Consider the following 14,975-nt stretch of genomic DNA (forward strand, 5'->3'; position numbering starts at 1 on the left):
TTGTGTGATTTTCGTGCCTGGCTCTATTTCAGTGCCTTTTCCGTGACTTTGGCCCTTTCAGCTCCAGCCTGAGAGGGAGGCTGGCTGCAGAGCAACCAACCCTTTGGAGTGTAACAGTTTTCAGCCAATCAGAGAGAGGGCTGGAGAAAAAACTCTCTCTCTCTCTCTCTCTCTCTCTCTCAGTGACTCCCTCTGAGAGAGCGAGGACGGACGGAGCAAGAGCAAACCAACCAACTGTTTGGGGGAATGACACTAACAGTTTTCAGCCAATCAGAGAGAGGACAGTGATTCCCCCCCCCCAGGCATTCTCAGGCTTCAGGGGAAAGCAAAGTGACTGCTGTGTGATCATGTGAATGTGATGTCCCTGAGTGTGTGTGTGTGTGTGTGTGTGTGTTAGTGATTAAATATGCCTCTGAGCATGGGCAGAGCACCTGGTCAGTTGGCACCCCTGCTGCCCTGTCTTCCAAGAATTTTGTTTTGTGGGTCTCTTTTTCGTTCTCTTTTCCATTGCCATCCATCCTGCAGAAATAATCCAGTTTGGTACTGCTTCTAACTGCAAGGCTCCCTGCGATGATGGGATTCTGGGCACAACAAACCACCAAGCCCAGAATTTCATGCATGGAGCCCTGGCTGCCGGTAAAAGCAGAGTCTCAACATGTCACAACAAACTACAATTCCCAGGATTCCCTGGTTTGACAAGGGAATTGCCTCCACGCTTCCAGATCACAGCCCCAGAGAATGAGTCTACAGGATATCAGTGTTGCCAGTTTAAGTCCACTTCTTCAGCTGCATTTGGATTTAATAATGATGATAATAATAATAATAATAATAATAATAATAATAATAATAATGGTGATGATGATAGAGAGATCTTGTAGCACCTTTGAGTCTCACTGAAAGAAAAGTTGGCAGCATGAGCTTTCCTAGACTTAAGCGTACTTCCTCAGATGCATGGGAATTGTAGTTCATTGTGGCACCAGAGCTCTTTCTCACAAAACTACAATTCCCAGAGTTCCCTAGCACTGAGCCAGGGCAGTTAAAGCGGTCTCAAACTGGATTATTTCTGCAGTATGGATTGAACCTTGAGCATTTTTAATAACGAAGGTCCAAAACACTGCAGAAATAATCCAGTTTGTGTCCGCTTTAACTCTCCTGGCTCAGTGCTAGGGAATCCTGGGAATTGTAGTTTGTTGTGGCACCAGAGCTCTTTTTGATAAAGAAGGCTCAATCTCTCACAAAACTACACTTCCCAGGGTTCCCTAGCACTGAGCCTGGGCAGTTAAAGCAGTCTCAAACTGGATTATTTCTGCAGTGTGTCTTGGACTCAACTCAGGCTGCATCTTCACTCCAGACTCCAGAGACAATTCCCAGGATTCCATAGCACTGGGCCAGGGCACCTAAAGTGGTCTTGAACTGGATTATTTCTGCAGTGTGTCTTGGACCTAACTCAGGCTGCATCTTCACTCCAGAGACAATCCAGTTTCATACCATTTTTACTGCCATGGCCCAGTGCTATGAAATCCTGGGAATTATAGTTTGTTGTCACACCAGAGTTTGCTGAGAGAGAAGGTTAAATGTCTCCGAAATCTAGAATTCCCAGGATTCCCTAGCACTGAGCCATGGCAATTAAAAGGGTGTCAAACTGGAGTGCGGTTGCAGCCGAACACGTTTCTATTTGGCACAAAGCTTCCTGAACCCCCTTCATGTCAAAATAAATATCTTAAAAGGACTGAAACATTCTTTGTTTGGTTCAATCGTGATTTTGAGGGTTGAAATAAGTTACAATTATTTTTATTCAATTATGTTTACTTTATTTGCAAAACATCCGCCATTTTAACATTATGGGAATTTTCCGGGAATTGTGACTGAATATTCCATGTGATGTGGAGGGATTCAGCGTGTTTTGGACAAACGTTTTCGGGAATTATCTTTGAGGCTTGTTGGCAACACTGTAGGCCAGACTCAATTCTACTGTAGGCCTTGGGCCATATTTTTCTTGACTGTGTCTAAATTATCATCCTTTAAACTAGGGACGGAGAAGGTGCAGCTTGCAGATTTCATGTGTCCCCTGGGCTTGTCAGTGAAGGTGACATGTGCCCTCCCAGTGAAAAAGTAGCTCCCTGTTGTGTTTGGGGACCAGCACAAAGGATAATTAATAGCAAAGAGAAGAGTTCTTCTTTCTGACATCTAATTTAGTATAAAACATTTAAAAAAACCTACTAGTACAAATTCTGAGAGAATACTGTTCAGTTTCTTCCAGTTGGAGAGTGGACACACTATTGCTGAAGAAGAAAGGCTACTGATAGCCTTGTAGTTTTGCTTGTGCTGAATACTGCAGATTGAATTTGCAATTGTTTAAAACTGCCCTGTAGTGTTGCCCAGAAGTATTAGCTGGTATTACTGGCTGGGGCCTGGACTGAAATTCAGATAGCAGCTTATACCTACCTTGTTGTTCACTACTGCAGGCTTGGTTTAGCTTGGTGAGAGTAGGATGCAACAACCTTGCAGTGAAATTCAGTTCTACATTTTTGTTGCAGGTTGGAGAGCCATACTCAGAAAGGTTTAATTTTGTAGGGGCTGCACTAAAACCTCCTTCTAGGCTAAATTAGGCACCTCATTGCACACATAGTTACATTTTCTAAATGTCCAATCAATTTTTTAAAAGGCATGTAAAGATCCAAGTTAGAGGAAGGGAATAGCTGTTGTTCTTCAGCCTTATTAGCCCTAAGCTCAGGCATTTTTTTGCATGCGCATGCACACACACACACACACATGATCTGTGGAGTTATACCCCTCTGACAGTGAAGCTCCTTTTTTGCAAAGCATTTTTACACCTCTCCAGCCTACCACCCTTCCTCCTTATCCTTTATCTAGCTGGAAGTTTTTTAAGCAAGATCAGCATTTGGGGGGGGGGGGTGAAACACCATACAGTTGGAGAAACGCATACTTTTGGTGTCGGGTTGCAGCAGTGTGTCTGAAGTAAAGAATGCAATACAGAACTCTTGTACTGAAATAGAATGGAATTCTGTTCTGGCTGATCCTATTTGTATCTGTGTGTAACAGGCAGGATAAACAGCAGCTGCTTCCAGAAACCGTACTGAGCGTGTTTCAGTTGCAAAACAGAGAACAAAAGAGATAACCTTGCATTAGAAGATACAGCATGTTTATAACAACAACAACAAAGCTTAGATGTATAAGTTTGGCCACCTTTTGGATGAAGACTTCAAATGACCTTTGAGAGCTTCTTTTTTTTTCTTTTTTCTTTTCTTTTTTCTTTATTCTTTTTGCTTGTATAAGGTTTACCTGATCTGGTTGTTTTATTTTACATATGTAATGTTACTTTTTAATAACTATTGAACTATTCTTGTGTTGTTGTTGTTGCTTAGGCCTTGGAATCTATCCCTATTGCTTCCATATTAGTTCTGCCTCTGGTACCAACATGTTATGTTACAAATCTAATGCCAAGGAACACATGTATTTTGTTAAGTGTGGTATACCGGTAGTGCTAAACAAATGTAATAGTATTGTTTGGAGAAAATTCATAGGTACAATTTTATATTTTAATGGTTCACATTTAAGACAAGTGTATAATTCAGCGTTTTCATAGCATCTCAGTGAAGGAGAAATATGTAATTGTTTGAAAATAATGTATTCCTTTGGTATTAGTAAGACTGTATTAATGCTCAAAATATAGGCCATGGTATAGATGAAACTGCAATAAATGGGGATAAAATGATAATGTAGTAAAGCATTTGTGTCGTATTGTTCAGGTACAGCAGCTGATTAACATGGATGAAGTTTGTTATGAAAATGTCTTAAAGCAAGTAACAGCTGGACATCAGGTATGCTTAGTTTATTGGCTTTAAGTTAAAACCTGTTTGTGAATCATATCAACAAGATGTATTCTTTGCTTGGGTAAACATTTTGATTTCCCTCTGCTCCATTTAGAAACTAGCTGACTCAGCAATAAAAAGCTTTTAAAATGAAAATTTCATGTAAGGATGCCTTCAAAGTCAAATATTCTAGAATGCAAGCGAAGGAGCATGTAAAATTCCTTGACGTTTTCTATTTGGCCACCTTGTACCATATAAAAACATGAGCATGAATGCCCTGGTCTAATAAAATAATGTGTGTTTCCAAACGGGTGTGTGCATTTGCTTTGTAAGTAGTGAAACATTGAATTGAGGAGGACATATTTAGTTTACCTTAATTATAAAAATATAAAAAATCACAGGTGAGTGTCAGTTGGTTAATTTCTATAATCCAACTTGCACCCTTAACACCTTCTGTATCCCACTTATTGCCATTGGTCATTTACGCAAATGTGAGAGCATGGATTTTAGAAGCCACCATTTTATTTTGTTTTATTTATTGTTGATGTACATTTTTATACTGCTTTTTGTTTGAACAAGTGGTTTACAACAAAAAGCAGATGCCATTGATAGCATTTGCTAAAATTAACTAAACTGATAAGACAGTAAAAAGAAAGAAGTAATTCATAAAAAGGCAGGGAAATAGCTAACAATATTCAGGGGCATTCACCCTTTTTTGTCCGGAGGAGATCCGGATCTCCACGGTGATGCAACGTTCCCACTAGGTTTTCCATTCCCAAATCACTCCATGGCATTTTAACCCTGTTGTCATTCACAATTGCCAGCAGAGCAGTTTAAAACAGAGGTCCCTCCATTTCTGGGAATGATATAGCGCAATCCAAATCGGTTCATTAGCTTACTGACACTACCGAAGATGCAGATATTTGCAGCTCTTAAAAAAAGATGTGGGAAAATAATAATAATAATAATAATAATAATAATAATAGTAATAATATTTATTTATATCCCGCCCCTGTACAATATGCAATCGGGGTGGCTTACAAAGATTAAAAAATATACACTCCAAAACCCTCAAACCCCCTTAAAATACCCTCCCCCCCACCATTCACTTCTCCTTTTGTGTCATGTCTTTTTAGATTGTATGTTTGAGGGCAGGGAACTGTCTATTATCCCCTCTGTTGTAAGCCACCCAGATTCCCAGTGATTGGGCGGCATATAAATAAATTCTATTTATTATTATTGTTGTTGTTGTTGTTGTTGTTACTATTAGTTCCTCCTAATGTTGAGGTGGAATCTCTTTTCCTGTAGCTTGTATCCATTGTTCCCGGTCCTGTTCTCTGGAGCAACAGAAAGCAAGCTTGTTCCCTCCTCAATATGACATCCCTTCAAATATTAAAACAGAGCTAAACATCCCCAGCTCCCTAAGTCTTTCCTCATAGGGCATAGTTTCCAGACCCTTCACCATTTTGGTCGCCCTCCTTTGGACACGCTCCAGTTTCTCAACATCCTTTTTGAATCATGGTGCCCAGAAATTGACACAGTATTCCAGGTGGGGCCTGATCAAAGCAGAATAGAGTGGCACTATTACTTCCCTTGATCTAGACACTATACATCTGATCAATGATGATGTTGCTGAATTTTGATGTCACAGTGATTTATTTGCCTTCCTTCACCGATAAGCTTTTTAATTGGTACCAGACTGCTCTAATTTTGTTGCTTTCAATCATACCAGTAGTAACCACTACTACCACCCCTTACTTTATTTTCATAGGCAAAATGCCCCCATCTTAGTGCACAGTTGGAAATAGGCAAAGTGATAATGGACTCAAGTGAAAAGATATAGTCATTTCAAAGCCAAAACAGCAAACTTCAGCTTTGTTCCAAATGCACTATGGAATCACTACATTCTCTGAATGTTATCAATATGCTGATGACACCCAAATATATTTCTCCATGTCCCGGTCATCAGTGACAACGACAGATGGCATATCTCCCCTCAACCAGTTTCTTCAGGAAGTAATGGATTGGATGAGGGAAAACAAGCTCAAGTTGAATCCAGACAAAACGGAGGTACTTATGGTAGGAGCCCCCAAACCAGGGATTGGGCTGCAACCTCCAGTCCTAGAGGGGCTCATGCTCCCCTCAAAGGACTGTGTTCACAGTCTGAGGGTGCTTCTTGATCCGTCGCTTCAGGTGAATGTGATGGTCAAGAGTGCCTGTTATCAGCTTTGGCTGATACGCCAGCTGCGCCCTTTCCTGGAACAGGGTGACCTCGAAACTGTAGTACATGCACTGGTAACCTCAAGACTTAATTTTTGCAATGCGCTCTACCTGGGGCTACCCTTGTGCCTAGTCCGGAAACTCCAGTTGATACAGAATATGGCAGCCAGGTTGGTCACAATAACAGCAAGGAGTGACCATATAACACCAATATTGAAGTCACCCCACTGGCTGCCTATCAGTTTCCGGGCACAGTACAAGTTGTTGGTTATTACCTTTAAAGCTCTGCATGGCTTGGGCCCAACCTATCTAAGATATTGAGAAAATGGCAAACGGCAAACACTGACTTCCAACAGGGATCTCATCTTGAAAAGAGAATTTGTACCTTGGAAGAAACAAATTCTCACCTGCAAAATAGGGAGGATTTGGAAAACCAAGAAAGATGGGTAAACTTTCGTCTGAAGGGTATTCCAGAATCGGTGACCTCCTACTCCCTACAAGATTCAATACTTGCATGGATGAATAAAATAAATCCTGAGCTAAACCTATCACCATCAGACATAGAACGCATGCATCACTCCATAACGCCGCAACGGCCAGCTAACAAGGCCCCTGGGGATATTATTACACAGTTTGAGAGATCTCAAAAGAAAACTTTAGGGTTTTTTTAATCATAAATTCCACTGCACATGAAATCAAACAGCCACAAACATCACAATCCAACAGTCCATCCACAAGACACCAACCACCTGAATTTCAAAAAACCTACATTATTATTATTATTAACCTTTATTTATAAAGCGCTGTAAATTTACACAGCGCTGTACATACAATCTTTTAGTCTGACAGTTCCCTGCCCTCAGGCTTACAATCTAAAAGACACGAAACAAAAGGAGAAGGGAGTGGTTGTGGGGAATAGGATCAGGTCCAGCAGTTCTTCTCCACCTCCGAGGCCTGGACCAAGGCAGATGGACTGGAGGAATGGACAACATCTGTTGTCATTTAAAAATAAATAAATAAATAGGTATACTTCCTTCATATAACATTCATCTTGTGTGTTTATTACTGCCATCTTTCATTGTTTCCCTATGTATTTGACATATCTAGGTAACTTCAGTATATTTATCACCCATCCCTATTATTCTTGTGGTAAAGTAGAACTTGCTTATAAGTATACATTCCTAGCTATTCTCTATTACACTTCTTTCCATCGTTTACCACAAAAAATCTTCAGTGTCTCCCATTCCTTTTCAGTTTTTTCCTCCTCCTTTCCACGAATAATGCTTGTCAAACGGTCCATTTCCATCATATCATAAAGTTTTAATAACCACTCATCAGTAGTTGAGATCTTGTTTAATTTCCAATATTGCACCAGAAGCAGCCTTCCAGCTGTAGTCATGTAGAGAATTTTACACCAGTGAAGGATTTCTACTGTCTTTGGAAGTTTATTTGTCATATTTAAGAGATAGAGCTCATGAAGTTTTTCAAAATTCACACCAATGATTTTAATTATTAGCGAATGACTTTGATTCCAATATTTCTTTATCCTTGGACACTCCCACCATACGTGGTACCATGTTCCTTTTGCTTTTGAACATTTCCAACAAAGGTTATTCTTCCCTCTATGGATTTTAGCAATCTTAGCTGAAGTCAGGTGCCACCGGAATTATTATTTTATTTTTATTTTTTGAAATTTTCATGAAGATTTTGGCAAGCGGTAAATTTTAATGGATTTTCCTGGCATTCTGCCAATTTTCCAAGTCATTTGTTTTTCCACATCTCTGGCCCACTTTAGTTTTGAACATCTTGTTGAGAGTTGCAGAATTTAAAGAAAAAAACAAAAGAAGTTCAACCAACCCTCCAGCTTTGGCGTAGGCACCCTGCAAACCCCTGGGAATTCATCGGTGATGATCCTCAGTGCCTTGATAGGACTCGCAGGCAGTGGAGCAAGCCTAGCAGCACCCCCACAGGCACCATCTTGAACTGTCACTTTCGTCCACCATTTTTGCTGCTGAACTTCAAAAACTTAGTGATAGTTATTCATTCCAGAGAGGCGACTATCCCCAGAAACTACAACAAAATAACTAAATGGTTAATCTCTAAAACACTGGAATGGAAGAGATTGAAACTCTCTATTCTAGGCAGAATAGCCCTCGTTAAAATGTTTATTGTCCATCACCTATCCTTTCTATTCCAAACTATCCCACTTCAACCACCACAGATTTTTGGCAAAATCCCATCAGTATATTCACTTTTAGTTATAAGAGACCCAGATTCAGGAAATCCACACAACACTTCTCTTCCAAAAAGGGGGGTTAGCAATGCCTGATCTTGAACTATATTTTGCAGCATTCGAATTTAGTCAAATCTTTCATTTAATTTTAAAAGATCAGAGTACACTGGGTTAATATGGAAATGAATAGCCCACCATTAATCGATCTTGCTTTGTTCCTTAACAAGCTCACTCCACAAGTAATTACAAATATTAAAAAACCATGGATACAAACATCAGTAAAGATATGGTTCAGATGGAAGCAATTCTAGCACTACATCCCTCTCCTAATTGCCCCTTCCTTGTCCACAAATCTTTCTGTTCCCCTGATAAATTCAATCAATTCCAGGAATGGGAACAACATCTGAGAACTTTTTCATAATGCCAGAAACAATTGATGAACTAACTTTAGATTTAGAACCATTAAAGGCTAGTTGGTTTCATCTACATCAGATACAGTGGTACCCCGGGATACGAATTACCCAGCTTACGAATTTTTCGGGATACGAAAAAATCCCATAGGGATTTATTGTTTCGGCTTACGAAGGTTTTTTCGGGTTACGAAAAAACCTCGGCGCTATTTCGCCACCGGAGGGCAGCAGAGAGCTATTTTTTTCCATTAGCGCCTATGGCAATTCGGCTTACGAAGGTTTTTCGGGTTACGAAATTAGCCGCGGAACGAATTAATTTCGTAACCCGAGGTACCACTGTAATTGCTTTAACACACAAATTAAAAGAAATGGGAGGACCACCCAGATCAATTACCTTATTTAAGGCACGATTTGTTCCTCCCTCCCAAAGCACCAAAGGACTAGCATCCTTAATTTACAACTGTTTGATTGACCGTTCTTACCAAAACATCTGTGGCATAGAACTAACCTGGGAAATGAATTCGAATCTTTCAATTTCCATTTCAAAATGGACTACAGTTTGGGTCTTCCACCCCTTTTAAATCCAGATCAGCATTTAGAGAAATCACCTTGAAAATTATACACAAGTGGTATTTCACTCCAGTGAAGCTAGCCAGAATGGTTAAAAATGTTTCCTCCAAATGTTGGTGTGGTTGTAATGATAATGGCACATTTCTACACATGTGGCTAGACTGCTGCAAAATAAACACATTTTGGCAATTAGTACTTGAACAAATTTCATTGATTACCAATCAAGAACTAAATTGTGTGCAGAAATGCTTTTGTTATCAATATATGTAGACGCTACTCAAACTTGAAACATTAAAACCTTATAGATTTCTCCATTAAAGCTACCCATGTAGAAATTGCCAGATGTTGGAAAACAGGGGAGGTATCTTTAGATATGCGATGGAAAAAGGTATGGGGTTTGCTTACTTACTTGAAAAGCTATCTGACAGAATGGCAAGTTATGCAAGATGACCAAAATCAGGACTTTTCATAGACAAATGGTTCCCACTCATTGACTTGGTAAACAAAGACAGAAACAAGAGAAGACAAGCTCCATCTCATCTGAATCTTTGGTCGGAAATTCTGGACAAAATTTACACAAAGACAGCACTGGACTTTAAAATGACCACTTACCTTGAACAGAACCCAAGAAGGAGACCCGCAATATAATTCAAAGTTGTGAGATAAATTGTTTTATTTTGCTTTATTGTTGTGATATGTCTTGTACATAGTTGTTTACTTATAATATATTTTTTTAAAAAGAACATGGTAACAGAACAAGATGTTATTTAAAGTTATATAATTCATACTGGTTAGCCCCAATCACTTTACTTTATGTGATGTTACTGTAACATTGAGCTAATGCTGAATATTGGTGCCCTTTAATAGATGTTATGTGTGCATTATTGCTCTTCAAGTGTAAGGACCGTAGGAGGTAACTGTATTCTACACAGGCATGTGTCTCAACAGATTGAAGAAAATCTTTTCATGTTGATTTTTCAACTGTCCTACTCTGCAAGACTTCAAGCTCTTCTTTGCTACTGGGAAATTAAAGTTGGTGAATCAGCCTTTAATTTTTATCCATCTGTTCAAACTAATGAGATGTCTCATTTGTAGACTTCACTTTGAATTAGTCAATGCAAGTATGGTGGTACCCTGAACATCTCCTGTGTTAGTTACCGAAAGGGATAATAATAGGTGTCTTAGTCTCACTGTTTTTTCCCCCCTTACGAAAAACTTGTAAAAATATTTTTTAAAAATCTTTCTCTTGCATAGAGAGCTAACTTGATTTTCCTCTAGTATTTATCAAAGCCACAGGTTCCTCAGACAAGCTTTTTACACTAGTACTACCTGCTTCCCTAACATTTCCATAAAAAAAAATTCCTTACATCTGTCAAAATTAAAACATCACAGTTCTCTCAGACTCTTGACTATGACATCAGTTGCTTGTTTTCTCTTTCCAGATGGTTCACTGTCCCCAGTGATTATTTTTCTGTATCTGTTAAGCCTTAATGATTGCTTTCTCTTTTTACCATTTCAGAAAGATGGAAGAAAGGAGCTTCTCTCTTTTGTTTCTGCTAGGAACATACTTTTCTGAATCTATTGTTTACAGATGGAAATGGAAATGTTTCTTCCATTGCCGTTATTGGTCTTTGGGAAAGGAGGACAATGTGCCAGTGCATGGGTTGAGCTAGGAAAAGTTTTGCAGATCTGGGAATGCATAATAGGGAAATGTTTTGTTTTGTTTAAAGATTACCTTACAGGGTCCAGGGAATGAAACAGAGAAATGGGCTTGGCAAAAACGGCAGCTCTTTCCTATAAAACTGTTTTTCCTTAGGCAGTTAATTCTCCAGATAGTAACAGTGTGCAAACCTCCCTTCCAAAGGAAGCCAGCCAAAGCAGTGCAGTAGCTTAGGATAAAACTACAAGTTATGACTAGCTGATTGGTAGAGATGAGCTCACATTGAAATGGCACTGTAGTGTTGAGTTCTCTCTTTCTGTATAGGATGACAACTGTGTTTTGTGCTATTTCCACTCCAAGTACTGTCTTATTGCGTACTAAGAGCTGTCTCTGGGAGATTCAATCCACTTACTTGTTAATCATCCTTTCTCTAGTTCCACAACCACCATAAATATGAACTCTCCACTTTGCCCTTTATTGCAAGAGTATCTCAGCAAGAGTATCCCATCCGTTTGTAGGCGGCGGTGCTCCCGGGCAGCGCCATTTGTAGGCGGCGGCACTCCTGTGCTGCACAGGAGCACCGCCGCCTACAAACAGCGCTGCCCAGCTGCACAGCAAAGAAGGCACTGTAAAAAGTGGCTCCTTTTTGTGGCGCTGCAAAGCGCCAGAGACAGCTCCATTATGTTGCAGCTACACAGTGCCGTTTGTAGCTTGCGCAGCTGCAACGTAATCATTGCACGCGCTGTTTGTATGGTGCTGCGCAACTGCGGCACGCTGATAATGTGCTAGGGTTGCGGGACGTGTGCACGTGCCACGCTGAGGCAACCCTAGCACATCCTGGACGCACTGCAAAGGGCCCATCTATACAGGGCCTTAGCTTTTAAAAAGCTCTCAAAATGGATCTCTTCCAGCAGGCCATAAAAAAGGAGTTCTCTTACTTTGTGTCTCCCATTGCCCCTTTGCCCAGTTTGAAAAACTGTTAATGTTATGATTTTTAATTTTTGCCGGTCTCCACCCCGCCTACATTGGTAATGTGGTGAATGTCCTTTGACAGGCCGTTCCACAATCTGGGAGCAGCCAAAAAAAAAAGAACCTCTGGGAAGTAGCAGTCATTTTGTCAAGGAGGTGAAAACAAGAGTAAATGCTGGCAAGCACTTTCTTTGTTTGCATCATTTTCATAATCAGCGGGGTTCTTTCTTTTCAGACGCTCAAATTCTTGGGTTCCCAAGGAATAAACGACATAGGCGATGACAAATGGTGCCACACGCAAGACTTGGGAGCTAAACCGCCTCCAAACATTAAGAATCCCTTTTGAGAATTAGTTGGGGAAAGCCCTTTGTTCAAATGGAGACAAGTTGTAGGTGATCACATGTCTCATTCGTTTCAAGTTCCCAAAATGGATGCCCATCTCAGCAAGTAGTTCCGCCAAAAAGGTCAACGCTCCTCAATCCAAATGCAGCGAAAGGACGACAGTACTTCTGTTTCAGTCAGTTTGGTCTTTAAAGGCTGCAATAGGTTTTCAACAACATAACTACAGCAGAACATGTTAATTTAGATGTAAGAGCAGGATGCCCCCAAAGTTAAAAAAACATTTTGTGAGTACCTGAGCTTTTGAAGGGGTCCTGGGAAAGCATTGAGGCACCATGCAGCCTTGGGCTACAATTTTCCCACCCAGTTATAAAACTTGATATTACTATCAAGTTGATATTGATATTGTAAGCCGCTTTGATTGTTTTAACAAAAAGCGGGATGGAAATAAGTTTTATTTCTTTATTACTATGTGGTGTTGTTCCTTTTTCATAGAATCATAGAGTTGAAAGAGACTGCAAGGGCCATCCAGTCCAACCCCCTCCCATGCAAGAAATCTAAATCAAAGCATTCCCAACAAATGGCCATCCACCCTCTGTTTAAAGACCTCTAAGGAAGGAGACTCCACTACACTCCAAGGGAGTGTGTTCCACTGTCGAACAGCCCTTACTGTCAGGAAGTTCCTCCTAACGTTGAGGTGGAATCTCTGTTCCTGTAGCTTGCATCCATTGTTCCACATTCTAGTCTCTGGAGCAGCAGAAAACAAGCTTGCCCCCTCCTCAATATGACATCCCTTCAAGTATTTAAATAGGGCTATCATATCACCTCTTAACCTTCTCTTCTCCAGGTTAAACAGACCCAGCTCCCTAAAGCATTCCTCTTAGGGCATGGTTTCCAGATCCTTCACCATTTTAGTCGCCCTCCTTTGCACATGCTCCAGTTTCTCAACATCCTTTTTAAATTGTGGTGCCCAGAACTGGACACAATATTCTTGATGAGGCCTTGCCAGAGCAGAATACAGTGGCACTATTACTTCTCTTGATCTAGACACTATACTTTTATTGATGCAGCCTAAAATTGCATTGGCCTTTTTAGCTGCTGCATAACACTGTTGACACATGTTCAATTTGTGGTCTACTTGGACTTCCAGATCCCTTTCACACGTAGTTTCATTCAGCCAGGTGTCCCCCATCCAATATCTGTTCATTTCATTTTTCCACCCTAAGTGCAGTACCTTGCATTTCTCTGTGTTGAAATTCATTTTGCTAGCTTTGGCCCAGCTTTCTAGCCTGTTCAGGTCATTTTAGATTGTAAGCCTGAGGGCAGGGAACCGTCTGACTAAAAAATTGATGTACAGCGCTGTGTAAACTTACAGCGCTTTATAAATAAAGGTTAATAATAATAATAATAATTTTGATTTTTGATCCTGTCCTCTGGGTTATTAGCTACTCCTCCTAATTTGGTGTCATCTGCAAATTTGATAAGTATACCCCCAATTCTGTCATCCAAGTCATTGATAAAGATGCACTGGGCCCAGGACAGAACCCTGTGGGACCCCACTGGTCACTTCCCTCCAGGATGAAAAAGAGCCATTGTTGAGCACCCTTTGGGTTCGGCCAGTCAACCAATTACAAATCCATGTAACAGTTACGTTATCTAGCCCACATTTCACTAGCTTGTTTGCAAAACTGTCATGGGGAACCTTGTCAAAAGCCTTACTGAAATCAAGATATACTATATCCACAGCATTCCCTTCATCTAACAAGCTGGTAATTTTATTTTTAAAAAAAGACATTAGGCTTGTCTGGCATGACTTGTTTCTCTGAAATCTGTGTTGACTTTTTGTGATTATGACATTGTTTTCTAGATGTTCACAGACTCTCTGTTTAATGATCTGCTCCAGAATCTTTCCTGGTATGGATGTCAGACTAACTGGACGATAATTGTTGGGATCCTCTTTTTTCCCCTTTTTGAAGATGGGGACAACATTTGCCTTCCTCCAGTCTGCTGGGACTTCTCCTGCTCTCCAGGAGTTCTCAAAGATTATTGCCAATGGCTCTGATATAACATTTGCCAGTTATTTTAATACTCTTGGATGTAGTTCATCTGGTCCTGGAGACTTATATTAATTTAGATTAACCAGATATTCCTGTACTATCTCTTTACTTATTCTTTGCTGAGTTGAGCACCCTTTGCCTTTTCCAAGAACACTGAAGCAAAGAAGGTTCTGTCTTTTCTCTGTCCTCTGTTAGCATTTTGCCATCTTCTCCACGCAGTGGCCCTACCATTTCCTCCTCCTTCCTTTTGCTGCAGACATACCCCCAAAAGCCCTTTTTGTTGTTCTTAACCTCTCTAGCAAGCCTGAGTTAATTCTGTGCTTTCGCTTTTCTGACTTTATCCCTACACATGCTCGCTATTTGTTTGAATTCCTCTTTGGTGATTTCCCCGTTTTTCCATTTCTTATTCATGTTCTGTTTAAAACTTAGCTAATAGATCCTCACAAACAACATTGGTCTAACTGTTGAAAGGAGCTGTTTTTTAATAGCCCTTGTTCCACTTCTTCTCCAGACTTAAGCCAGTGTTTCTATTATGCTCTGTCTGCTTAATTTGCAGTCTGCATCTGAAGACTGCTTTCCAGTTTTCTGTCTTACAAAGTTTGATTTTGTTTTTGCATTTGGATACTTTCAAAGCTGTCTTTCGTGCTTTCATCTACATTCACTCTTCAGTTTGGTCCAGCAGCT

General features: G+C 40.3%; 1 protein-coding gene and 1 pseudogene across 1 annotated transcript in view; one reads left to right on the forward strand and one right to left on the reverse strand.

Moving 5' to 3' along the window:
- Positions 1 to 14,975, forward strand: part of ASCC3 (activating signal cointegrator 1 complex subunit 3) — a 349,893-nt gene that overhangs the window by 117,278 nt on the left and 217,640 nt on the right. The window contains exon 13 of the mRNA XM_042478523.1: positions 3,771 to 3,842. Within this exon, the coding sequence (XP_042334457.1) occupies positions 3,771 to 3,842 (72 nt within the window). The remainder of the gene's footprint in view (positions 1 to 3,770; positions 3,843 to 14,975) is intronic.
- Positions 12,044 to 12,334, reverse strand: LOC121919657 (annotated as a pseudogene).

This window comes from Sceloporus undulatus, chromosome 1, assembly GCF_019175285.1.
Source record: "Sceloporus undulatus isolate JIND9_A2432 ecotype Alabama chromosome 1, SceUnd_v1.1, whole genome shotgun sequence".
NCBI classification, from domain to species: domain Eukaryota; kingdom Metazoa; phylum Chordata; class Lepidosauria; order Squamata; family Phrynosomatidae; genus Sceloporus; species Sceloporus undulatus.